At 34.8% G+C, this 26700-nt stretch overlaps 1 protein-coding gene across 2 annotated transcripts in view; it reads left to right on the plus strand.

The window, feature by feature from the left end:
* Nucleotides 1-26700, plus strand: part of UVRAG (UV radiation resistance associated) — a gene marked incomplete at both ends in the record, with an annotated part of 258086 nt that overhangs the window by 98237 nt on the left and 133149 nt on the right. For both annotated transcript variants that reach the window (XM_084256101.1, XM_084256102.1), the window contains one exon: nucleotides 20087-20192. In XM_084256101.1, the coding sequence (XP_084112227.1) occupies nucleotides 20087-20192 (106 nt within the window). The remainder of the gene's footprint in view (nucleotides 1-20086; nucleotides 20193-26700) is intronic.

Consider the following 26700-nt stretch of genomic DNA (forward strand, 5'->3'; position numbering starts at 1 on the left):
CCTGTAATCTGTTCATTCATCAAGAAATTTTTTCATTTGCAACATTGTGTTTTTCATCTCTAGAAGTTCAGTTTGGCTGTTTGTTTATTTATTTATTTATTTATTTATTTTGCAGTTTACTGTTTAACATATTTAGTCTTTTTTTTAGCTTTTGGATGTGTGAATTATAGTTGTAATAACTTTTAATGTCCCTGTAATTGTATTGTCTCTGTAAATTCTCAATCAGTTTTGATTAATTTTGCTACTCAACTTGGATTGTTTTCCTATATAGTGCTTTTTTATTGATGCTAGGGACTGTAAATTTTGACTTGTATACTGGGTCTTTTTGTAGTTCTGTAAATACTCTTGAGATTTATTCTGAGATACAGTTATGTTACTTGGAACTATTTTAATCCTTCATTTTTTTGCTTTAAACTTTAAGGCTGGGCTGGAATAGCATTTCATCTAGGGTTAATTTTATCCACCCCCTGAAACTAAATACTTCTGAGCACTTTATTATATGACCAGTGAATTATGTGCCAAACTCTGGGGAACAGGCACTACTTCTGGCCATGTGCTCTCTCTGCCCATTTTTCTTGTCCTTTCAGGTGGGTCTTTTCCTGGCTTTGGACAGTTTCTTCAGGCGATTCATTGGTCAGTATGCCACTGAAATCTTGAGTGTGACAGTAGTCTATAGAGCTTTCTCTTTTCTGGTGCTGCCTACTGAGGACTCTAGCACTCGTGACTTCCTTTGACTTGCAACTTTCTCCTCAACTAGGAGAAACCACTTTGCTATGTTGGCATACCCTCTCCCTGTGCCTCAGCCTAGAACCTTTCTCCAGGCTGTCAGCTGGGGCAACCATTAGTTTCATCTCATTTTTTTCCTCACTCTCGGGTATTTCTGTCCTTTGTTACCTGACAGCCAGACCAGTGTATTGAGAACAATTCTTTCCTATGTTTTCTTAGTTGGTTTTTTTTTTTTTAAGTCATTTCAGATGGGAGAATAAATTCAGTCTGTTACTTTATTTTGTATAGAAATGGAATAAATTAATGCTAGTCCTAAAGGTTTTATTGTCCTGAGGAACAACATTTTAATGACTTCAGTGTAAAAAAATGACTTTACATTCTTCCTTAGAGAAATGTGGACCTTACCTTGTATCTGTATATCATTTTCATTGTCTCCCTTTCTTCCCATTCAGATTTGAACTGAGCCAAATTTATGGAAAATCTATGGGCCAGGCACAGTAGAAATGGAGTTAAAAAGATTAATGTTATCTAATCCTTTTCCATAGAGAACTCAGAGCTAGAGATACTTGGAGAGATTATATCATCTCTAAATTATAGTTCTTAAATTGATAGAACTGAGTTTGAACTAGATCTTTTGATCTCCAAAAAACTTTTTCACAGTAGCAAATTGCCCTTACCCGATTCTCTACACATACATATATAGACATAAAAGCCATATGCACGAGCGCATATATATTCTGTAGAACTCAGTTGACCTCAGAATATATAGTATAAAGACTACAAGACTATACTCTCACCTTCAGTTTTGGGTTTTTTTTTTCCTTATCAATGACTAAAATACTTGTGAGGTATTTTTTGTGAGTGTGTGAGACTGGTAATAAACTGGAGGTTAGATGGATGAAAAGGGAGGGAAAAGAAAGTTGCACTATTTTATTTTTTTTGGAACACACTTCAAGAATCCTACGTAGTAGTATGGTGGTAGGAACATGTCTTTGGAGACACTGCAGTAATTTTGATTTGTGTCCAGTTAAAACTCTAACAAAACTGCCAATCTAGAAAGAATTCTGTATTTGGTCATTTTCTTTAGATACTAGGCCAAATGGAGAAATTTGTTAAATCACTTCTGAAATATTAATACCAAAAACTAAAAAGAGCAAAGATAATCACATATATTGGCAGTAGGGGATTCCTTGAAAACATTTCAATTTTGGGGGACAACTTTTTTTGCGTTCTTATGCCAGTAATAAGACCATTTACATACATATAAATCTAGCATACAATTGTGACAAAAAGGACAACGAGGCAGTGTAGTGTGCAAGAAGGAGGTGTGAAGTGGACTTTAGGAATCTTGGACTTGAGTCCCAGGTTTCTGGCTGGCATAGCTTTGAGACTTTGGGGGAAGTCACTTAAGCTAACTGGGGTTCCCTTTTCATATTTAAAATGGGAATATTGATTAAAAGACCTCTAAAATAACTCATTACTAACATTATCATGATCCTTTGATTAGAAAGGTGACGTCATTGGACAAGAGCCAAATTACCTAGTTATTTCTAGAATTAACAGCATAACATTTTTTTCCTTATTATGCTGTCACATTTTATCTTTCAGTTAAAAGGTTATTATCCGCACTGATTGCCCATCTAATTTACAAAACTTTGGCTCATATCAATTTTGATGATTCCTGTAATATCAAGTCCACCTGCAAAGGCAGAGATTTGCCATTATAGAGCTAAACTGCAAATTTTGTGGGCAACTCACCGAAATGCTTTGGAAAGTGGCATTCTTGCTAGAATAAATACATAGGTTTTAAGAGGATAATAATAATTAGATCATAGCTAACATTTGAGTACTTCTCAAGTGATAATACTATAGATGCTTTGTAAGTATTTAATCTTTGGAATAAACCTTTGAGGAATGTACTATTTTTATCTTCATTTTACAAATGAGGCACAGAAAGGTTAGGTAATTTCCACTGGATCAAATGGCTAATAAAAAATAGAGCTGGAATTTGAACCACCACTGATGTCACAATCTCCCCTCTTAAACTACTGTACTTTACTACCTATTATATCCATAAAATCCAAATGTATCAATTTGCCTATACTATTTCAACAAATAGATAATACTCTTCCTAAAATTTTACCTTAAAAATCATATGACTTTATTGTGTATATGTATTTATTGTGTATTTTTGCATGTTTATAGATAATTACCATTTTAATTATTCTGATTGAGACACTTCAAGAATGAATCATTTATGCTGAAGTATTATATAAAGAAAAAGCAACTCAGGTGATTCTGATACACATTTGAATAATGAATTATTGGGTAGTCTCTGGATTGTCTGTCAGTCTGAAATGTTAATCACCATTCTGCAACAAAATGAGTTTGCACCATTGTGTTTTCAGCTGTGTCATTAAGCACACTTTAATTCAGTTGACATTTTGATAGGCATTTTTTTTCTCAATGAAAGAAGCTTTATTCATTTACACTCAGGAGTAAGCTCCATTAAAAATACCTTTCTAACTTTGCTTTTGTCAAAGCCTGTGTGTACCCAGTAACATGGCTGAAACCATCTCTTTTTGTTCAAATTTTTGTTGTTGTATTTACTTCTCCCCTCTTTATTATTAACTTCTTTGGAAATTAGAACTTTTCTGGGAGCTTCTAACAAGTTCAAAACACATCTTAAAATGTGTTGTCTCTTCATAAAACTTCCTTTAAAGTTAATCATTATTATTCTCACATCTGTCATCTTTCTTACTAACCTGATAGTTTCATTTGGTCCAGAGTATTAGATTAAAATTAAGGAAATGTTTTATTTCCCCACATTTGTGTAATCTGACCAACTTTCATTTTATACTGTAAACCATATTCCAGGAGAACTTCACATGCCTGAACCTCAAGACCAAGTGAAAAATCATCATGACCCCTTGTATTGGCCTCTCTTATTGGTCATAAGTTTGAAAATGCAGAATCCTAGAAAGGGTAGTTTCTATGTACCCATATAATTTCTGAAAAGAAGTTGAAGGGGACTGAGGCTTGTTCATAGAAGATTAGAACAATGAAAATTAATGGTAATAATGAACATTAGAATTCAAAATAAGGCATTTTAAAGATATGGGGTACCAGATGCAATTCAGTTGAATACTACATTTGAAAAGAAATATTTTTAAAAATAAAAAGAAGTTAAAAAAATATTTACTGAATAACCCTCCCTTGTTTCTTCCTGAAAAACCTTAATTATATCTGTACTGCTTTATTCCCAGTGCTTTTGAAGTAAGATTATCAGCGATTTTTCTAGTCTTCAACAAGAAACAAGAATAGATTAATGATATTTCTATGAATTTGAAAGTGTGATTATTTTTTTTTCAGTTTTCTGAGATGGGTTGTCTTTTTTTTTTACCTGAAGTAAATCTCGCTGCTGTCCTATCTGATGACTAGGAATTAAATGTATTCTTTCTTGTGTGTCAGTTCCTTGGTGCAAGCTTTCCTCTCTTTTTTAGATGTGATAATGGTAACTTCTCCTTGGGAATTCCACAGCCATCTCCTGTGGGAAGAATTTCTCTCTGTGGTTTACAAATCCATGTTTTTTGATGACTCAGCACCAGTACTTTCCATGAAGACTTAATCGAGTTTAGGATTTTCTTTTTCAAATGTTGTTTATGTGAAAGCCAATTATTTCAAGAGTATTATTTAAATGACAAAAGACCTAGTGAGTATATATCAAACAGTTGCTAAGTATACAACCCCTTTACTAGATACAATGAGAGAGAGAGAGGATGCAAGAGAAGATGACAAAAGATATAAAGTGTATCTAGTTGAAAAGATTTCATATGTGGAAAAATTAGTGGAAGACAAACATAAGCAAGTGTTGAACTTCATGGTACACAAGCTTATTAAAAGAAATACCATATATATCATGTCCTTATTTTTAGTAGTCTTTAAACAGATCTTGTAAAAAGAGAAGCTGATATGATTTTCTTGAAGTCTTCAGGGAGGAAATGAGGAAAGCTCTTGAATTAAAAGAAGAATTTTGAGGGGCTCTCGGGAGGGATAAGAGCATATAATAGGGATAGAGGAGGAGGTAAGTATAACAGGAAGATTCTATTGGAGTAGAAGGAGCATCTTGAAGTTATGAGAGTGTAGGACAGGGTGAAATTCACATAGAGAACTGTAAATTTTGGTGTGATAGGTTGTATGGAGGCGTGGTGGGTTGTTTTTAATGAGGTCCAAGATAAATGAGATTAAAACAGTTTTTATAAATGAATTTGTTAATTCAAATATATTCCTCTTGTCTCATCTTTCTTGTGGTCAAAGGTTCAAATTTATAAACTGGTTAACCAGGATACAGTCTGTGACCATCAGCCAGAACAAAGTCAAACAGTGTATTTGTGGTAATGCAGTTATATTTCATCATGCATCGGCACCATGATTTCACCAGTTGAGGTAGTCTGTTCAATGTATCATCCGAGGTGAATGGAGAAATTCTTGAAATTAAAGGCATTATAGATTATGCATGTGACCTTATATCCAGTAACTTTACTGAAAGGTTTTATTCTAAGAGTTTTTCATTGACTCACTTGGGTATATGAGGTGGATAATGATAGCATTTGCAAATGGCAACAGTTTGTCTCTTAATTTTTACATATATACCTCTTGTTTCTTATACCTGATTGCATTGATTAGGTCCTCCATAGCAAGTATTCTATTTTTACATATCAAATCATCCCCAGATTTAGTAGTTTAAAACAATGATTTGTTAATCTCATATCTTCACAATTTTGTGGGGTGACTTGAACTTAACTTGATGGTTTTTCACTTGGAGGCTCTCATGTCATTGCACTCACATGGTAGCTGTGACAGGTGTCATAGGGAGATTCAGCTGGGTTGGACATAGGAATATTTCACTACCCCGATATTTGCTGCCTCAATTGGGATGACTGGAACAGTGGAAACTGGCCAACCATCTCTCCTTTTTCTCCAGTCAGCCTCTCCATTCAGCTAGTTTGAGCTTCCTCTCATATAGGGCATTTTTAGAATTGTCAGTTTTCTTACATGGAGGCTGGTTTCCTCCTCGAGTGAAATTACTCCAGAGTAAATAGACACTTCTAGGCCAGGTGTTATGTCACCTATAAAATCATCAGTGCCCACAGTCTCCCAAAATATGACCCTTTGGTTACCCTTCTAACTTTTTCCTTCTTGAACTATTCAGGTTTTTAGCCTCTTGTTGAAACAATTTGGTAATTTGTAGTTTGTTAGAAAATCTTTTACTTTTCCTGGGTTTTTTAGTTCCTTGATGCAAAGTTGTATGTAATATTCTTTTTAATTATTAAAATCTCACCCATATCGTAGCTTGTTCCCTTTCTTGTTTCTGATTCTAAAGTGTTTTTCTGAATACTTCTTCAAGTATGTTTATTATACAATGAATATATTTTAAATTAAACCTGCATTTTAGCACATGGGTGGTATTATGAAAAAATCTGGGAATGATTTAGCATGTTCATATGCCAAATGTGGTTAATCTTTCCTGAAATAAGTTACTTGAGATGTAAATTGGAAATCTGAAGAGTTGGTTATTGTTATATAACTGTTGCTTCATCAGCGTTGTTTGTTAGTTTTTGAGGACTCATCTTGGTTAGACTAGACCTGACACATTCATTATCACATACTTTCACACCACCTACCAGCTCCTCAATAGAACTTTCCCACCCACGATGCTACCATTTACTTTTCATGAGATTATGTTAATTTCATAAATAGCAGCAGTGTTCTGTCTTATTTGCTGCCATTACCATTAGTCTATGTATTCTCAACTATGTGCACAGTCTAGACATAGGAATGTAGAAGCAGGCTTTAGGGTAGACTTCTGGTCTTTAGGGAAACTATCATATTTAATAAGCCCATCAACAAGTATTTGAGTGATTCCTATGTATCCAAGACTGCTGTTGGTGCAGTGAAGATGCACATGATTTCTCAGGCATTTAAAGTCCACAGAAGTTTGTCTCTGATAACCTTCTCAGACTCTCATGACATTGCTACATTTTCTTTAGCACACCCAACGTCCTGTTCCGAGCATGTGCTGCACTTTGTTCTTTTAATGGATTTGAGAAGGTATTCCCTGTGCCCCAGGTGACTATTCTCTTCCACATAATTGTCAGAGTCCTACCTTCTCTTCCTGCAAATTGAAGCTTAAATCTCTTCCTTTTAGGAACCTTTCCCAAGAACCAGTTCCCTAAGACTTATGTTACCATTTTGAAAGGGTAATTAGATTTGTAGATCCAGGTAACACTGATTCTAGTGTTTGACAAGTTGTGTAATGAAAGCTTTGGAAGGAAGATGAAAAAGTATAAATAAGATCATAGTAAAGATAGGTAGATTTATAACTACTTAATGACTTGCTGTCAACCTAGAGGGAAATTTCTAACAACATGGCATAGGGCTCTGTTTTTGATTTAGTTCAATGTGTTTATTCAGTTATTTATTTGCCAAATATTTGTTGAGTACTGCATGTTGGGATACTGTAATATACTATGATAAAATAGTGAACAAGGGAGACATAGCTCTTCCTTTTAGAATATCTAAAATCTGTGTGTTTGAACAGAGATATTGAACACTTACGTAAAGCTTAAAAATTTAAAAGCTCTTAGAATGGTATTATGCAGCTCATAGAGATGGTGATTACTTTGTATAACAGAATCAGTATATAAGAATATCTTGGCACTAGAAAAGTAGAATATATGTTCAGCCCATCTTAAATTTCAAGGTGAAATTTAATTAGGATAAAAATTTAGTCTTATATTTGAGCCTTAAGCCACCTGTTTGAGAAGAGGAATACTTGCAGTATGGGCACACAACCTGAATGAAAAAAGATATAGAACATTTAGTGAAGTCAATGTTAAGAAACAGTGAAACGTGACTGGTAGAAAAAGTTAAGACTATATTGATAAGGCATGTAGCATATAGAAACTCTGTTTTAAACAAACCAATCTGGATTGCTGTGTTTCTGTATAAAAATCATTCTTTGTGAGGGATTTTGACAGTCAGAAATTTATACTGTAGTGTTTTGTGATTTGCAAACTCTGCAAAATACTCTCAAGGCACTTTCCAGGAGTTTTTCTGTGCTTGGTACACTTATTTAAAAAACATAATATAGTTATCAGGTAACCCATATTTCACAAAATCTGAGAAAAACAGAATCAGAAGAAATTTCAAAATAATTATATGTTATTGAGTGTCTACTATACTTCAGAAACTTAAGAGAAGGGTGAGGGCCCCCCTCCCTATTGCTGAGGGAAGGTAGGGAGGAACTATATATTGAAGATTTGTTCCAAGCACTCAAAGCAAGCTCAGGAGCACAAATACTAATAAGATGTAGGTCTAGGTTTTCAAAGAATGTGGAATCCAGTGCTGGAGAAAGGCCACTGTATCATGGTATGAGTTCTGGATGGAGTTGTGCTCTTAGGGCTGTTGAGGGTGACCCTCACACCGCGGGGGTAGGGCTTCAACTTATGAACTTGAGGGACACAATTCAGTTCATTCGGATTAACTCAAACACAACTGATTTAGATCCTTAAGTATATCCCTCAATTTCAACCCCCAAATTCCTTGACCTTATAAAGTAACATCACAGATTGATACCCTAGCATATTTATAAGTTGCTAATGTACAAGGGGAGGAGATTATACAGGGCAAGAACACAGGGGATGGGAATCTGATGGGGTGGGGGTGGGGAGGTCTTAGAATTCTGCTTACCACAAAGATAGCAGGGTAGAAAGCGGTAGCAGATTTAGATGAAATTTGAGGTATATAATCTCTGAGTGCAATCAGAGATTAATGGAAGGAAACGCACACAGCAAATTATGGTAGGTACACTAAACGGACTCATTGATAGGTTCAGCCTAAAAAGAGTCTGTTTGGAAACTGAAAATCTATTTAACATGTAATGATGTTAAGGTTTTTTGGGGAGATGGTGGCAAGATTAGGAATGATGGATTTATGGGTAGAAGATAGCGTAGCAATGAAGTTCATCGACTTTGGAGTCCGATAAACCTGGGTATGAATCCTGATTCTGTCACTTGCTTCAGTTTTCTCACATGTAGAATGGGAATGATAATGTTCCAAATCGATGGTTAGTTGTGAAGACTGATGCAGTACTGCATCAATTTCAAGTTTTTAGCCCAGTGCCTGGCCCATAGCAAGTTCTAATAAATGTTTATTCATGGAATGTTTTATTAGTATAAATATATACTGGGCCTCCCCAGTGGCGCAGCGGTTGAGCCCTGGGTTGCGAAGCTGCCCACAGCCTCTGCAGCACTGGTTCGATCCCCGGCCGCTGGCGAGGGTCCCACATGGCGCGCAGACCTCTCCTGCTACCCGCTGCTCCCCTCAGCAGTGTACTTCGTTAGTCTGCCTGTTCTGCTCTCTGCTCTGGCTCTGATGAATTCTCTCACCCTCCCGCGCTTCTGACTGAAACCAGTGCTTATATAAATAAATAAACCTTTAAAATATATATATATATATATATACTATGTGTCAGGTACTGTATGAGACCCAAGAGTTTTAATAAATATTAATATTATTCTGCCTGACTAAATTCTATTAGACTTTGAATTTCTAGGCTAACCCAGTTGAGTTTTATCTATATGAAAATAGCCGCGCAATGTTTTCAGACAAAGAAGAACATCTAATCATAGAATTTATGATCATTTAATATATTACCCTGTTTTTTTGTGTAGTTTGCCTGCAGTCATTCTAGTAATTGAGACATTGAGATTTGAAAGGTCTTTGTTATCCCAATTCAGTATTTTGATTTTCTGTAAATCACTATCAAAATACATGTTTTTGGAAGAATAATCGCACGTCATTATTACAAGTGAATTGAAGAAGACAGATACTAGAAAGAGAAGAACTTACATTAATGCTTATAGTGGGAATAATGAAAAGGAAATGATATAGATGATAGCTTTGGGAAAGAAGAATGAATAGATTTACATGACAACAGATTTAGGAAAAGGCAGGCACTTGACAAATGTGATACTGCTATCCGTTAACAGTTTGGGAGCATTGTGTTGATTCATGATTATGGAGTTTAGGCTTATTAAAATAGAATTATATAAAGATTGAAAATTGTATTTAATGGAAAAATTGTAGGTTAGCAGTCTTTTCAGTCACCAGAAAACGCTTTTATCATCAACGAAAGAAAATATTATAAACATGACTAGAAGTACATATGTGTTAGCTACCTTTAGGTATGTTACATAATGAAAGGAATTGTATAGACAAACACTCTTAGAGAACTTAGAATATCTAAAGCATTTAGTGTTTATCAGAAATGAACATAACATGGTTAGGTATAGCCACATTAGTACTAGCCTTTTAAATTATAAGTTTGTAGTGATATTTCTAGTTGTCTCTAGGGGAATTTAATCCTAGACATGTATCAAAGCCTCTATAATTGCAATTTAAATGAGAAATTGTTCTCTCTTGAGCCTATGAGAAGAGAAACCTGGAGTACTGGAATATGCTGCTGGTTGAGGGAAACAGTCTTTATAGTCTGTTTCTCTTCTTTCATTAGGACTCTTGTTGACATGCTGCAACATGCACAGTGACTTAAGTGATGTCAGATTGTGGATATAGCTCTTATAAAGTTGGCGTTATGAAGATTGTTTGGGAGCAGGCTGCAACTACTGACCAAATGAAAAAGGTTACCTTTGGTACTAAGTAGAGAGTGGAATTGCAAAGAACAATAGTTTGAGCTGAGAAACCAGGTAGGAGGATATTGATTAAATGAAAGGTGATGGTGGTGGTAGACTTGGAGAGAGTGGAGCAGATTTGAAAGGATTTTAGTCAAGTCCCCGTTGCTAGATCTGTAGATACTGACTGTTAGGTTGCTTGATTTTATGACAGTGCTCATTCCTTCGTGACTGCTATAAGGCAGTTCTTTTGACAACTGTAATGCCAATTCTTCCAGCTTATCTACTTCTCTGGCTATTTCAGGTCAGAATGTTTTCGCATCTTTAATTTTTCCCCCCAATCCTTAAATATTGATGCACCTTGGAATTCTATTCTAGGCTCTGTTTCCTGTCATTCTCAAAGTCTTCTAGAATGATTTCATTTACTTTCATAGCATTAATAACCATCTGTGTTCTAATAATTGCTACATTTTTATCTCTAGCCAAGATCTGTCTCCTGAGCTTCAGAGCCTTATATCTAACACCTCTTCCTAAATGTTGCACAGGCACCTCAAACTGACTACAACTCAAACTGGTTTCTATTTTTGTTCAATATACAATTTTTAAAATGTCTCCATGTTGTATAGATCAATAGTTTATTCTTTTTTATTCTGAGTGGTGTTTCTTTCTACAACTATCTGACAATTTGCTTATTCATTATCCTGATGATGGGCATTTTAGTTGTTTCCACTTTTTTGGCTGCTATGAATAAAGTTGCTAGAAATATTCTTATAGAATATAAGTGTGATCATGTTTCCATTTCTTCTATACCTGTTCATTTGGGAGGTATATATCTAATTTTTAAGGAATTGTGAACAAAGTAGTAATACAGTTTTGTAATCCTACTAACAATGTTTGAAAGTTTCAGTTGCTCTATTCCTTGTCAGGATGGGTATCATCAGTTTTGTAACTTCTAACCATTATCGTAGGCTTATACAAGTATCTTGTTTTGGATTTAAATTTTTAATTCTATCATGACCAATGATGTTGAGCACCATTTTCTGTGCTTACTGGCCATTCTAATATGTCTTCTTTTGTGAAATGTTCGAATATTTTGACCATTTTTATAATTGGTTATATTTGTTGATTTGTAGAAGTTCTTTATATATTCTGCATACAAATCTTTTTTTAGATATATTTAGTATTTCCCCCACTCTGATTTTTAATTTTCTCAACGATGCCTTTTGATGAGTAGGAACTTTTAATTTTGATTGATAAAGTGCATCAGGTTTTTATTTTATGGATACTACATTTTGTGTTTTGCTTAGAAAATCTTTGACTAGCCCAAGGTCATAAATATATTTTCCTGTTTTATTCTAAAATATTTGTAGTTTTAGTTTTTACGTTGGGATTTCTGACCTGCAAAAAAGTTATTTTTTGCATATGCTGTGAGATAGTGATTAAGGTTCATACCCCTAGTAACTGATATTCAGTTAATCAGTGTCATTTATTGGCTAAACTTTTCTTTCTCTTATCAGAAATTAAGTCATGTTTGAGTGTTTTTTTTTCTATAGTCTGAATTCTATTTCATTGATCTATGTCCTTAGCCATGTGCAACTTCTAATGCTTTATAAACTGTAGCTTTCCAATATCATAAAATCTAGTACCATAAGTCCTCAACTTTGTTGTTCTTCATCATTTTCTTTGAAGAAAATTCTATTATCCTTTTGAGTTAAGAGGATAATATTGCTAGGATTTTGATTGGATTTGCATTGATTCTATCAATACATTTAGGGAGACTTGACCTCTTAACAATACTAAGACTTCCAGATTATAAAATGACTTATATAAATTGGAGATATAAAATATCTCCAATTGCGGGTCTTAGTTTCTCCTGACAATGTTTTGTAGTTTCCAGTGTACAGGTCTTTCATTATCTTTATTATTAGTTATTAGTTACTGATTTTTGTATATTAATTAGGAATTAATTAGCATATTTACTATTTCATCTACATTGAATTTACTGGAATAGAATGTTCATAATTTCCCCTAACACCATTTAAACATCTATAGGATCTGTAGTGATGTCTTCTTTTGAAATCTTTATGTTGGTGATTTATTTTCAAGCATCATTGTTCAGCTCTCCTTTTCTCTCACTCTTTGTATCTATACTATTTTTCCTGTTACTGTGTTAGTTTAAGACAGTGCTTCAACTTTTACTGGGATACTTGCAATGCCTTCCTGCTTATAGTCTGTTTCTCTGTGTCATATTCACCTTATTACAGAAAGAAAGATCTTTCTAAAGTGCAGATGTAATTAAATCTTTCCCAACTTAAAACTCCTAATTCCTTTAGAATTAAAAAAAAATCTAAGCTCCTTATATGGAATACAAAGTCATTAATGACTAAGTTATCTATTTCTCCCAATTGATTCATGTCTTTTCCTACATTCTCCCATTTTATCTTTCCTTGCAAGCCATAGGGAACCGTTCTTTTTTTTTTTTCCTTTTTTTTTTTTTTTTAATTTTATTGTTATATTCCCCATACAATTGCAGCCGCCCCATTCTGACCCCAATCCCTCCCCTCCCACCCCCCTAAAAGTGTCTCTGGTTCATAGTTTTTTGTTGATTTTGATTTTCACTTTCTTATAGTTATTCATTTTCCTGGTCCCTTATTTAAGTTTTCTAGATTCCTGCTATGAGTGAGACCATCCGGTATTTTTCTTTTTCTTTTTGGCTTATTTCGCTGAGCATGATCCCTTCCAGCACCATCCATGTTGCTGCAAATTGCATGTGTTTATCTTTTTTGAATGCTGAGTAATATTCCATGGTATATATGTACCACATCTTCTTGATCCAATCATCTATTTTTGGGCATTTGGGTTGTTTCCAAAGCTTAGCTATTGTAAACAGTGCTGCTATAAACATAGGGGTGCAGGTGTTCTTTGGAATTGATGTTTCTGTGTCCTTTGGGTAAATACCTAGGAGTGGAATTGCTGGATCATATGGAAGCTCTATGTTTAGTAGGTCCAGAAATCTCCACACAGCTTTCCACAGTGGTTGGACCAGTTTGCACTCCCACCAACAGTGTAGAAGAGTTCCTTTTTCTCCACACCCTCGCCAGCATTTGTTGTTGCTAGTTTTTTTAATATGTGCCATTCTCACTGGTGTAAGATGGTATCTCATGGTAGTTTTGATTTGCATTTCCCTGATGGCAAGTGATGTTGAACATTTTTTCATATGCCTGTTGGCCATTTGCATTTCCTCTTCAGAGAAGTTTCTTTTTAGCTCTTCTGCCCATTTTTTGACTGGATTATTTTCTTTGTTGTTGTTGAGTCTCATCAGCTCTTTGCAGATTTTTGTGATCAGTCCTTTATCATTAGTGTTGGGTGCAAAAATGTTCTCCCAGTTGGTGGGGTTTCTCTTTGTTTTTGTTATTGTCTCTTTTGCTGTGCAAAAGCTCTTTAATTTGATGTAGTCCCAGCTGTTTATCTTTGCCTTCACTATCACTGCTTTGGGTGATGTGTTTGTAAAGATGTCTTTGACGTGCAAATCACGTAGTGTTTCGCCTATATTTCCTTCTATATATTTTATGGTTTCAGGTCTTATGTCTAGTTCTTTAATCCATTTTGAGTTGATTTTTGTGTATGGTGTGAGGTAGTGGTCAAGCTTCATTCTTTTGCATGTAGCGACCCAGTTTTCCCAGCACCATTTATTGAACAAACTTTCTTTGCTCCAATGCATAGTCTTTGCTCCTTTGTCAAAGATTAGTTGACCATATATCTGTGGGTTTATTTCTGGATTTTCTATTCGATTCCATTGGTCTGTATGTCTGTTCTTGTTCCAATACCATGCAGTTTTGATGATTATGGCTTTGTAGTATAGTTTGAAGTCTGGGAGTGTGATGCCTCCATTCCCTTCTTTTTTTTTTCAGGAGAGCTTTGGCTATTCGGGGTTTTTTGTGATTCCATATGAATTTCATCAATAATTGTTCTATTTCTTTGAAGAATGACATTGAAATTTTGATTGGAATAGCATTGAATCTGTATATTGCTTTTGGAAGGATGGCCATTTTAATAATGTTTATTCTTCCAATCCACGAGCAGGGGATGTCTCTCCATTTCTTTGTGTCTTCTTCTATTTCTTTTAACAGTGTTTTATAGTTTTCTTTGTATAGGTCCTTTACCTCTTTTGTTAGATTTATTCCCAAATATTTGATTTTTTTTGTTTCAATAACAAAAGGGATGGTTTTTTTGATTTCTTCTTCTTCAGATTTATTGTTTGTGTATAGGAAGGCTACTTACTTTTGCGTGTTGATTTTGTATCCTGCCACTTTACTGAACTGATTGATGAGTTGAATTAGCTTTTCTGTGGAGTTTTTGGGGTTCTCTATGTATAATATCATATCGTCTGCAAATAGTGATAGTTTACTTCTTCTTTTCCTATTTGGATTCCTTGGATGTCTTTCTCTTGTCTTATTGCCCTGGCTAGGACTTTCAGTATTATATTAAAAAGCAGTGGTGAGAGTGGACATCCTTGTCTTGTTCCAGATCTTAATGGAATTGCTTTCAGCTTTTCACCATTGAGAATGATACTGGCTGTTGGCTTGTCATAGATGGCCTTTATGATGTTGAGGTATGTTCCTTGTATCCCAAGAATTTCAAGGGCTTTTATCATGAATGGGTGTTGCACTTTGTCGAAAGCTTTCTCAGCATCTATTGATATTATCATATGGTTTTTATATTTCTTTTTGTTGATGTGTTGGATAACGTTGATTGATTTTCGGATGTTAAACCATCCTTGTGCCCCTGGAATGAATCCTACTTTGTCGTGGTGAATTATCTTATGGATACATTGTTGGATTCTGATGGCTAAAATTTTATTGAGGATTTTTGCATCAGTGTTCATTAGGGAGATTGGCCTGTAGTTTTCCTTTTTTGTGTTGTCCTTGTTCGGTTTTGGTATTAGTGTAATGTTGGCTTCATAGAACGTGTTTGGTATTGAGGGAACCGTTCTTCATTGCCTTTCTAAGGGGTTCTAAGTTGTCATTCTCTATCTTAAAATTGAATACAACATTTCAGATGTGATATGATTACCACTCAGTTGTCTCCTAACTTCTTTACTGAGATTATTATTATTAATATTGACTGCCATGGTCTCATTCTTTATTAATGTGTATTTGACATAATACCTTTGATTCTTTGTATTTGTATCTTTTTTTTTTAAAGATTAATTTATTTTTATACAAGAGCTGGGGTACAGGCCAGAGGTAGGGGAGAGTGAGAGAATTCACCAGAGACAGGGCAGGGAGCAGAACAGGCAGATGACCAAAGTACACTGTTGAGGGGAGCTGCGGGTGCAACAGGAGAGGTCTGCTATGCCATGTGGGAATCTCCCTGGCCGGCCAGGAATTGAACCCGCGCTGCAGAGCCTGTGCACAGCTTCACAGCGCTGTGCTCAACCCACTGCGCCACCGGGGAGGCCCTGATTCTTTGTATCTTAACAGCTCTATCTCTAACCTGAAATAATTATTTTTTAGTTCAGTTTCCATTTTTCTGTTTCTAGAATCGTATTTAATAATAGGAATACAGGGCTTCCCCGGTGGCGCAGCGGTAGAGCGCTGTGTTGCGAAGCTGCCGGTGGCCTCTGCGGCGCCGGTTCAATCCCCGGCTGCTCCCCGGCCACCGGAGGAGGGTCCCACATGGTGCGCAGACCTCTCCTGCCGCCCGCTGCTCCCCTCAGCAGTGTACTTCGGTCCTTCTGCCTGCTCTGCTCCCCGCTCTGGCTCTGGTGAATTCTCTCACCCTCCCGCGCCTCTGACTGTACCCAGTGCATGTATAAACAAAAACAAAAAAACAAACAAGCAAACAAATAAAGAAAAACATGCCTCTATTAAAAAATAAAATAATAGGAATACATTAATTTACCATAATCAGACTACTTATTAGATAGATACACTACTTCCTTCACCAGTGATGATGAGTTTTAGGTCAGCTTGGGAGTGTGTTGGTATTGACCAATCACCCAGGTGACCAGATCATGTAAATTTCTTTCTTTATAGTGTCTTTTCATGGTTTACAAAATCAAGAAACATTTCTCTGAAACTGGTTTGGAGGTAAAGCATTTGTTTCTTTTCTTGTTAGTCCTGCACCTCCTAACCCCTAGGGGGATCAGGATGTCCCAGGTTATGTTTAAAAGTCTGACACTTCAAACTTTTATTCTCCTGTTCGATTTGAAAGGTGGGGGGAGGGGAGGGCGGTGTTATTAGCTCTGTCTTGATGTAGCAGGGACTCTGAAAGTCTATTTGGATAACACTGAAGATTGGAGGAAATGTGACTCTGTCTGTGTGTTTAAAGCCCCTAAGGTAAGATCAGAAAGCGTCTGGGGCAGTGAGAGCCAAATAGTTGAAGTCATACATTAATTATGGTCATGAATCATTTTTATTTTTAAAGTCTTTACCATCTGACAAGGTTGTTTGCATAGTACCAGTGAATTTTAGGCAGCATTTTCCCCGTTTAAAGTAACAGGATATATTGTTGATTTCTGCTCTTGTTGATAATGCCTACCAACTATTGTTAGAATTTTGATAACATTTTTAGTAAAAATTCCTTGTTTTCTTACTTTAATGATCACTGTTTATATGAATTACATTTTGAATAGAATATTTTGAAGTACTAAATATAGAAATTGATCACATTAATCTTTCTCCTACTGATGTCCATTGTAAATATGAAATCTTGGAAAGATGCTTTTATATTCAGACATTGGTTGACATTCAGTAGAAAATATATTGAGTACCTCCTTTGTACCATGTTCTATGCTTAGCACTGAAAAGATTTATTTAAAAAATGAGACTTTTTTTTTTCCTGCTCAGATCTAGTAAGGAAGTAGAGAAGAATAGTTGCTGTGAAATGCTCTTTTGTATTCTTTTTAGTGATGTTATATACATGATGTGGCAAATTTCCAGAGGAAGGGATGCCTCAACTTGTCTGGAGCAGTCAAGGAAGGCCTATAAACTCAAGTGTTTATACTTGAGTTGCTTCTTAATAAATTTGGGAATACATTTACCTGCTAAGAGACAGGGAGAACTTATAGACAAAGAACTGCTCAAAGGTTGAGAAGCCAGAAATGGCATGACATGTTTGGAGAAATATCAGTAGTTTCAATATTGCTGGAGTAGAGTATGCAAAGTAAGGATTATGAGGATATGAGACTGCAGGTGTATGCTGGGACCACATCACAAAGTACCTTTCCTTGCTTTAGAACTATCTTTGTAAGAGAGTATTACTAATAAGAGATCAAGAGACACAGAGTAAAAGAGACTTACACATAGAGCAAGAGACAGTAGATGGAGTATAATCTCTTGTATTGAATTTTTTGAGAACCCTGAGGATGTTGTTGAATAATTGATCTCATAAGCAAACTTATTATAAGAGTTGCTGACCTAAGAAATCCTCAGAAATGATTAGGCAATTTCTGAAAGTGCAGAATATGATATGAATATTTGATATTGAATACATAGTGTATTTGATATGAATACATAGTGTCAATAATAATAATAATGGTGTTGGTAAAAGTATTGATGCCATCAGATCTCTAATAAAATTGACCTCATATAAAGGATAACTTTCAGATTAGCATTGCTGACCAGGTTAAAAAAAATGGGTAAAATTTACATACATTGAAATATGTACATCTTTTGCTTACTCTTCAGAGGTTTGCTAAGTATACACACCCATATGCCCCTTACTACCAATGAGATATGGAACCGTTTCCACCCCTCAGATAGTTCCTTTGCTCCCCTTGCTCCCTACCAGGCAAACCCTGCCCCACATAGGCAAGTAGTCATTCTTTTGCTTTCTCATGATAGATTGCCTTTACCTGTTGTTGGCATTTTTTAGTAAAAATTTAACATAGTGTTTTTGAGATTCATTTGTATTATTGTGTTTATCATTGGTATGTTCCTTTTTATTGCTCAGTAGAATTTCATTGTATGAATATCCTGCAATTTATTAATTCTCATATTTGATAACCATTTGTATTGTTTTCTATGAACATTCATAGACAAATCTTAATGTATCACTTTAAGGTTTTTTGAATAAATACCACAGAGTAGAAGTGCTAGGTCATAGATTAGATGTATGTTTAACTTTAAGGTTTATCAAGATGATAGTACTGTTTTACACTTTTACCAACAATACATTGTTCTTTCAATATTAGCTATCTTCAACAGGTTGAATTGGTATTTCATTATTTTAATTTGCATTTCCACTATGACTAAAATGTTGAGTACCCTTCCTTATATTTATTGACCTTCCTTATATCTTCTTTTGTGAAGTATTTCACTCTTATGCCCCATTTTTGATTGGATTGTCTTTTTGTTAGTAATTTCTGACACTTCTTAAAATACTTCAGACACAGTCCTTTGTCTGATTGATGTTTTGCATGTATTTTCTCCCAGTCTGAGCATTGTTTCTACATTTTCTTAATGGTATCTTTATGAATAAACTTTTTTTTTTGGTAAAATCCAATTTATTAATTTTTTATTTGGTTAGTGCTTTTTATGTGTTCTTTTGAAATTTTTGCCTATCCCAAAGTTGCAAGAGATTGTCCTGGTTTCTTCTAGAAGTTTTATGATTTTAGTTTTTATATTTACTATGATCTCCTTGACTTGATTTTTGTGTGTGTGCTGTGAGATAGGGAATGAAATTCTTTTTTCTTCCTGTGTTTTTCCAGTGTTCCAGCAACATTTATTTAAAAAAAATTTCCTTCTCCATTAATTTGCTTGGATTCCTTTGTCCAGCATCAATTGACCATCTATATGTAGGCCTGTTTCTATACTCTTTATTCTGTTTCATTGATCAGTTTTTCAGTCCTTATGCCAATTGCATATTGTTTTGGTTATGTAGCTTTATGAAAAAGAGAGATTTGAAATCACATTTAGTGCTTCAAGATTTTTTGGTTTTTTTTTAATATAATATTCTTTGTAGTATAAATTATAGTCCCAGATTCTTAATTTTTACCAAAAAAGAAAAGCCTATTGTGTTTTTGAGGGGAATTGTGATAGTGTTGCACTATATATGGAATACAGCAGGATTTTTGTATATTGCCTTTTTTTCCCTGTGATTTTATTCTTGTAGTTGTTTTATAGATCTCTAATGATTTTCCACATGGAAATCATGTCATTTATGATGAAAGACAACTTGCTCATTTTTGTTATGTAATGTATAAGGAATATATAAGCTATGTTTGAAGACAAAGAGAACTAAAAATAAAAAAAACAAAATTAAAGCAAAAAAAGAAGTAACAATAGCTCATTTGAAAGAGGCAATGTTGCTTGTTTCAAAATAGTGTCTGCTTTAATTCAGTTTTCTGGGTAGTGGCAATGTTCTCTTAATTTCTCTGTAAAATCATAAGATCCAGCCATATTATTTTCCAAAGTCACTTCTAGACTCCAGTGAGTTTTTCATTTTAGCTCTCAATACATTAGAGGCAGGTTTATAGAAAAGGTGGTTTTACAGCATGTTGTAATACTTGTTATTTCATTGTAGATAACGTTAGAGAATTGTGAAATGATCAGCTTGGTTCATTTTTAATTCTGTTTATACTCTAATGTCCATTTATGTCTTTGGTTCTGTGTTCAGAGTTTATAGTTATTTTATTTAAATTTTTCTACAATTTTCATTTCTAGGCTTCATAGAGCCCAGTGTGCAATTAAACAGACTCAGGTAACTGTTCAGAAAATTGGAAAGGAAATTGAAGAAAAACTAAGACTCACATCTACAAGCAATGAGCTGGTAGGTTTTATATATTTACCTGTATAATTAAACGTCTTGATTTCTAAAAGTAATCATTATATTCTTCTTAGATTGCTTTTTTTCCCAAAAAAGACTTTGTTGTTTTTTCTTTTTTAACCTGAAATGTTTCACTAAGACTTCTGTTGGCATTTAAAGGTTGAAAATAAACTTTCCCATCTGCTAATAATGTAACATACAAAGTGCCTGCCTTATTCTGCTGGATGAAACTTTAGATTACATGTAATTACTTACAAGATAATTAAAAGCTATTTTATTAATGTCCTATAAAAGTGAACTCTAGACATGAACTGTATAATGAATGAAAAATAGCTGCCAGAAGAAAAAGAAATAAACTTTAGGGACTAATCTACTTTTAAAAGATGATTTAAAAATTATTTGGATTAAATTTAATAGGTTGGTTTATGCTCAATCTTCTCTTTAGGGAAAGATCCTTTTAATGATCCATTTCCAAAAAAATAGAAATTTCAATCCAAGATGGACAGATTTAAGATATTAACATAATATTGGTATGCTTTGTATTCTTCCTAGTAGAGAAAAAAGTGTTAATTTTGGAATGAAGATTCTGTCTTTCTAAGCAGAATAGTGGTTATAAATTAGTAATTGAGCTTTTCTCAAATGAAGCCATATTGCTTAGATGAAATTTATGATACTTAAAAGTCAGATCCTCAGATTAAGTTATAATGAAAGTTTTTGTGTATTTGTTTACACAAACTCTGTAATAGATAGGTAATTTAATAGATGAGCTATGAAAAAGCAGAAATGCACACAGAATTCTTTCTCATGGAATTTGAAATGAATGAATGACAGTATACTCAAACTATATAAAATTGCTGATTCTGACTTATAAATGGCAGTTTCATATAATTTGACCTAATATACAAAATGGTGCTGTACCTGGCACATAGCAGGCATATAAAATGTGGTAGCTGCAATAACTATAGTAGTATTACTCATAGAACTTTTCTTGCCTGTGGAAAATCTTCCATTTTGGAGAAGCTCTTAAACCACCTCTTGTTGTAACTTAGACCCAATAAAGGACTGAATTCCAGACCACAAATATATTGGAGGAGGGAAAAAACAGCTAATTTGAATCCTTTCTGTAGTGTACAGAAATGCCACATTTTTAGAACCTTTGTCTGGGGAGACATTGCCAAGTTTTATTTTTCTTATGTCCCTCTCCCAAGGCAAGACTGGGAAATTACTTATTTCATTAAATGACAGCATATGCTTTGTCTCAGTATGGAAAAGTTTATATTTAATCCTATTTTTCTAAAATATAAGTGGTGACACACAGAACAAGGTGATAGAATGTAGGAGTTTAAAGAGGTCAGGTTCAGAGGTTCACTGTGTATTTTTATGCTGCCTACTCAACACAGAAGAAAATCATTGGCTGTTTGAACTGAACGTGAACCTAGAAATCATGTAGTTTCTTTATAATGCTACTTAAAACCAATCTCTCCTCATGCATTCTGTCTCCTTTCCTGCTTTGTTTTTCTCTGTAGCATTTATTAACCCTTTTATATGATGTATACTTTACATATGTATTTTGTTTGTCTCTTTAAACTCTGTGTGTATGGGGCAAGGTGGGGTTTGTCTTTTTTTTTTAAACACTGCTTTGTATTCCTCCGTGTCTGGAAAAAGCATTTGAATCCAGCAATTCCACTCCTAGGTATTTACCCAAAGGATACAGAAACATTACTTCAAAAGGGCACCTGCACCCCTATCTTTCTAGCAGCACTATTTACAATAGCTGAGCTATGGAAACAACCCAAATGCCCAAAAATAGATGACTGGATCAAGAAGATATGGTACATATACACAATGGAATATTACTCAGCAATCAAAAAAGATAAACTCATGCAATTTGTAGCAACATGGATGGAGCTGGAAGGGATCATGCTCAATGAAATAAGTCAGAAAGAAAAAGAAAAATACCAGATGGTCTCACTCATAGCAGGAATTTAGAAATCCTAAATAAGGGAGCAGGAAAAAGACTAATTATAATAAAGTAAAAATCAAAATCAACAAGCAACTATAAACCAGACACACTACAGGAGGTGGGGAGAGGAGAGAGTAGGATCAAAAAAGGGGGAAATGGGAATTGTATGGGGACTATAACCAAGATGAAAATGCATACATGGTGTAAAATGAAAAATGATGTAAAAAATATATAAAATTAGGCCTCCCCGGTGGCGCAGCGGTTGAGCGCTGGGTTGCAGGGCTGCCCGCAGCCTCTGCAGCGCCGGTTCGATCCCGGCTGCTCCCCGGCCACCGGAGGAGGGTCCCACATGGCGCGCAGACCTCTCCTGCCGCCCGCTGCTCCCCTCAGCAGTGTACTTCGGTCCTTCTGCCTGCTCTGCTCCCCACTCTGGCTCTGGTGGGTTCTCTCACCCTCCTGCGCTTCTGACTGTACCCAGTGCTTGTATAAATAAATAAATAAATGTTTAAAAAAATATATATATAAAATTTAAAAAATAATAATAAAAATAAATTTTAAAAAAGCATTTGACACATAATAGGTGCTCAATAAATATTTGCTGAGTTTAAGAATGAATTAGCATAATTTCCTCTTATAAAAGAATAGAAAAATAAGACCTAAAGAAAGGAAAAAATTTTCCATTAGTAATTTCATAAACAGAGACAGAAATTTTGGTTTACTTGTCACCTCTCAGTGACTGATGCTTATACTTCTTAATTATTTAAGTTACCTGCAACATATTGGAAACCTTTATTATTATCTTTTTCTTCTTGTTCCCTTTCCAAATGATGCAGTGTTACCAGACAACAACCAAAGCATTTTCAGTGTATAAGAATTAATTTTAATTTTAACCTATATAAAAATACAGTCAGAGGGAATATTTGATACTCAGTGAAATCAGATTACCTCTTAAGACCAAATGTAATTAACTCTTTTTTAAAAAAAAAATATTTATTTATTTATTTATACACGCACTGGGTACAGTCAGCAACGCGGGAGGGTGAGAAAATTCACCAGAGCCAGAGGGGAGAGCAGAGCAGGCAGATTGACGGAGTACACTGCTGAGGGGAGCAGTGGGCGGCAGGAGAGGTCTGTGCGCCATGTGGGACCCTCGCCCAGCGGCCGGGGAGCAGCCGGGGATCACACCGGTGCTGCAGAGGCTGCGGGCAGCTTCGCAGCCCAGCGCTCAACCGCTGCACCACCGGGGAGGCCCTCTAATTAACTCTTATAAGAAATTGCATTCCTACTTAATGACTTTCAAAGATCTAGAATCTTTTCATGTTATATCAATGTCCAACAAACTTGTTTTTGGCATTCGTTATTTTTTTAATGATTTTTCTGCTCTTGTCATATGGATTTTTTTTGCTTATGTATTTTTTTTAAGATTTATTTATTTATGCATACAAGAGCTGGAGTATAGGCCAGAGATTCGGGGGGGTGAGAGGATTCACCAGAGACAGAGTGGGGAACAGAACAGGCAGATTGACCAAAGTACACTGCTGAAGGGAGCAGCGAGCGAGATAGGAGAGGTCTGCTGCACCAACTGGGTAGCTCCCTGGCCGGCCGGGGAGCAAACTTATGCTGCAGATTGCTTCCTAGTGCGGTGCTTAACCCCTTGCGCCATCAGGGAGGCCCTGCTTATGTATTTTGGATTTTGTCAAAAACTTTTCCTGTGTCTGTCCAGACAATTGCATGTTTTTTCTCTTTCCTTGTATTGTGATAATAAAATATAACTGATTTTTGATGTTAGTCCAACTTTGTATTCCTGGGGAAATTGCCTCTTGTTCATGATCAGTTAGTCTTTTTAGGTATTTTACTAGATTTAATTTGCTAAACAATTTAAAGGAACTTTGCATCTGTATTCATTGGTCTGCTGATTTGTTTTCTTGTAATCTCTTTGTCTGGCTAATGTTGGTGACAAATAATGAGTTGAGAAATGTTTCCACTTCTGTTTTCTGGAAGAAGATGTCTAGAACTGAAATTGTTTCTTGAATGTTTGGTAGAATTTACCAAGGAGGTTTTTCTGGACCTGGAGTTTTCTTTGTGGATTTTGAAGCAGGAGTTCAATTTTTAGTGGTTCTTAGGTTACTGAAATTACCTTTCTACTCAGTGAGTTTTGGTAACTTAAGTCTTTCAAAGAGTTGTCCATTTTATTTAAGAGGCCAGTCTTTTAAATTTCAGCAATTGTAAAGGGTTCTAATGTTTTCTTATTTTGGTTTATACTTGCATTTCTATGATGAAGATTTTTTATCTTTATTAGTCACTTGTGTATCTTTCAAGATGTGCAAGTTTGAATAATTTTGTCCATTAAAAATATAATATATACTCTTTATATAAATTTTTAGAAAACTTGCAAAGATAATTTAGTTTCCATATACCTATCATCCAGTTGTTTACCCTTGTGTTGTCTTTTTAATAACCACGTTACATTTGACATGAGACATGCTATATCATAAAGCACAAAATTAGTATTGCTATATTATTGTAAAAATGGACTTTAAATTCAGTTTTCACTAGTGTTGCCACTAGTGTCTTTTTTTAAAAAATAAAACAAACCTATAATTTTACAATAGTTTATCCTCCCTCCAAGTTTTCCCATTATTAGCTAGGACAATTAATAAATCTATGTTGATAAATCTCATTAGCCAAAGTCCATCCTTTATTCAGATTTCTTTAATTTTTGCTGATGTCCCTTTTCCGTTCCAGATCCCACCCTGGAAACCTTACTAAAATTAGTAGTCAAGCTTCCTTAAGACTTTTCTTGGCTGTGAAAATTTCTCTTTTTCATTTTTTGATCACTTTGATAGTTTGAGGACTATTAGTTGTTTTATAGAGTACCACTTGATTATGACTTGTCTAATATTTTATCATGAATAGACTCGGTTCTCAGGTCCTTTTTTGGACCAGTATCCAGTCCAGGATACCACATTGGATTTGGTCATCATGTCTTCCTAGATTTCTCTGACCTATGACAGTTTCTCATTCTTTCCTTGAAATCACCCCATCTTTAAATCATCCTCAGTAATTACTGCTGATATTCAGGTTGATCATTTCGTTAAGATAGTGTTTCCCAGGTTTATTACTATAAAGTTCCCTTTTCATATTCAACAATTTGAAAGAAACTTTTAAGTCCAGCCTGCAGTCACAAAGAGAGGTAATCTCTACCTCCTGGAGCACAGACTGTCTACATACGTTATTTGGAATTCTTTGGAAGGAAAATCTATCTGCGCTCCCCCCCCCCCCCCGCTCCTGTTTATTTAATTGTTTATTTAATCATTTGTTAGTAATGGCCTTGTGTATATTATTTTGTGCTTTAGGTTATAATTCAACATTGTTATTTTCTTGCTCAACTCATGGCTTTAGCCATTCAGAGAGCTTTCATATTATATCCTGCGTCCTTTCAACTTGTCCTCATCACTATTTTGATTGTTTTTTAAAGTATTTCCTTAATTTCTGGCATTATATGATATAAGCTATTTTGTGTTTTTCCTGTCTTAGCCCTAAAATTGGCCATTTCTCCAAGGAGCCCTTTGTTCTTTTTTGGGTAGTGGTGTTTAGAAACAAGATCTGGACACTGGTGTGCTTCTTGACTGGACCATAACTGCTTCTGGGCCTCCACATTGGAGGGAGCTGGTATACACAGTACCTGTATATATATGTATGTATGTATATATAAACATGAGGTGATACTAATATATTCAGCTGCAATACTACAGAGTTTATTCTAGCCTTCCTTTTAATTTTATTTATTATTTGAAGTATCTTTTTCTGATAGGGACTAGCTTTCATTACTTACATTTTATTTACTTATGTATGTAAAATAGTTTTAGATTCCCCCCCCCCCCCATTTTAAGTAGTATTTTTTTCTTATTTTGGGATTGCAAAAGTGTCTATGATTGTGTCTTATTATTTTTTCTTTCTGCATACAAATCCTTTTTCTGATATATGTGTTGGGAGTATTTTCTTCCATTCTGTGGATTGCTTTTTTGTGTTCTTAATGATGGTGTTTTCTAAAGAGCAAAAAGATTTTAAGTTTGATAAAACCCAATGTAGCATTTAAAATTTTATTTTATGGTTCGGGCCTTTTGTATTCTTCATAAGAAATCTTTGCCAGTCCAAAGTAACATAAGTTTTCCCCTATGTTTTATTCAAGAAGTTTTATAGTTTGGAGCTTTACACTTAGATCTATGATCCATCTCAAGTTTTTTTTAAATGTAAGTTAATTTTTTCATCCATTTGATTTACCATCTTTTGTTCAGTAGTCTTTTCCTTCCCCCCATTTAATTGTTTTGAAATGTCTAAAGTCAGTTGACAATTCATGTGTGCATGTATTTCTAGATTCTGTTTTGTTCCACTAATCTATGTATGCTTATCTTTCACCAATACTAAAAACTCTCTTAATATTATAGATTCATCATCTTAAAACCAGATAGGGTAAGTTCTCTTTGTTCTTTAAAAAAAAAAAAAAAAAAAAATTCCTGTGGCTTTTCTGGGTTCTTTGTATTTCCA

The sequence above is a fragment of the Talpa europaea genome, assembly GCF_964194135.1.
Source record: "Talpa europaea genome assembly, chromosome: 1".
Lineage (NCBI taxonomy): Eukaryota > Metazoa > Chordata > Mammalia > Eulipotyphla > Talpidae > Talpa > Talpa europaea.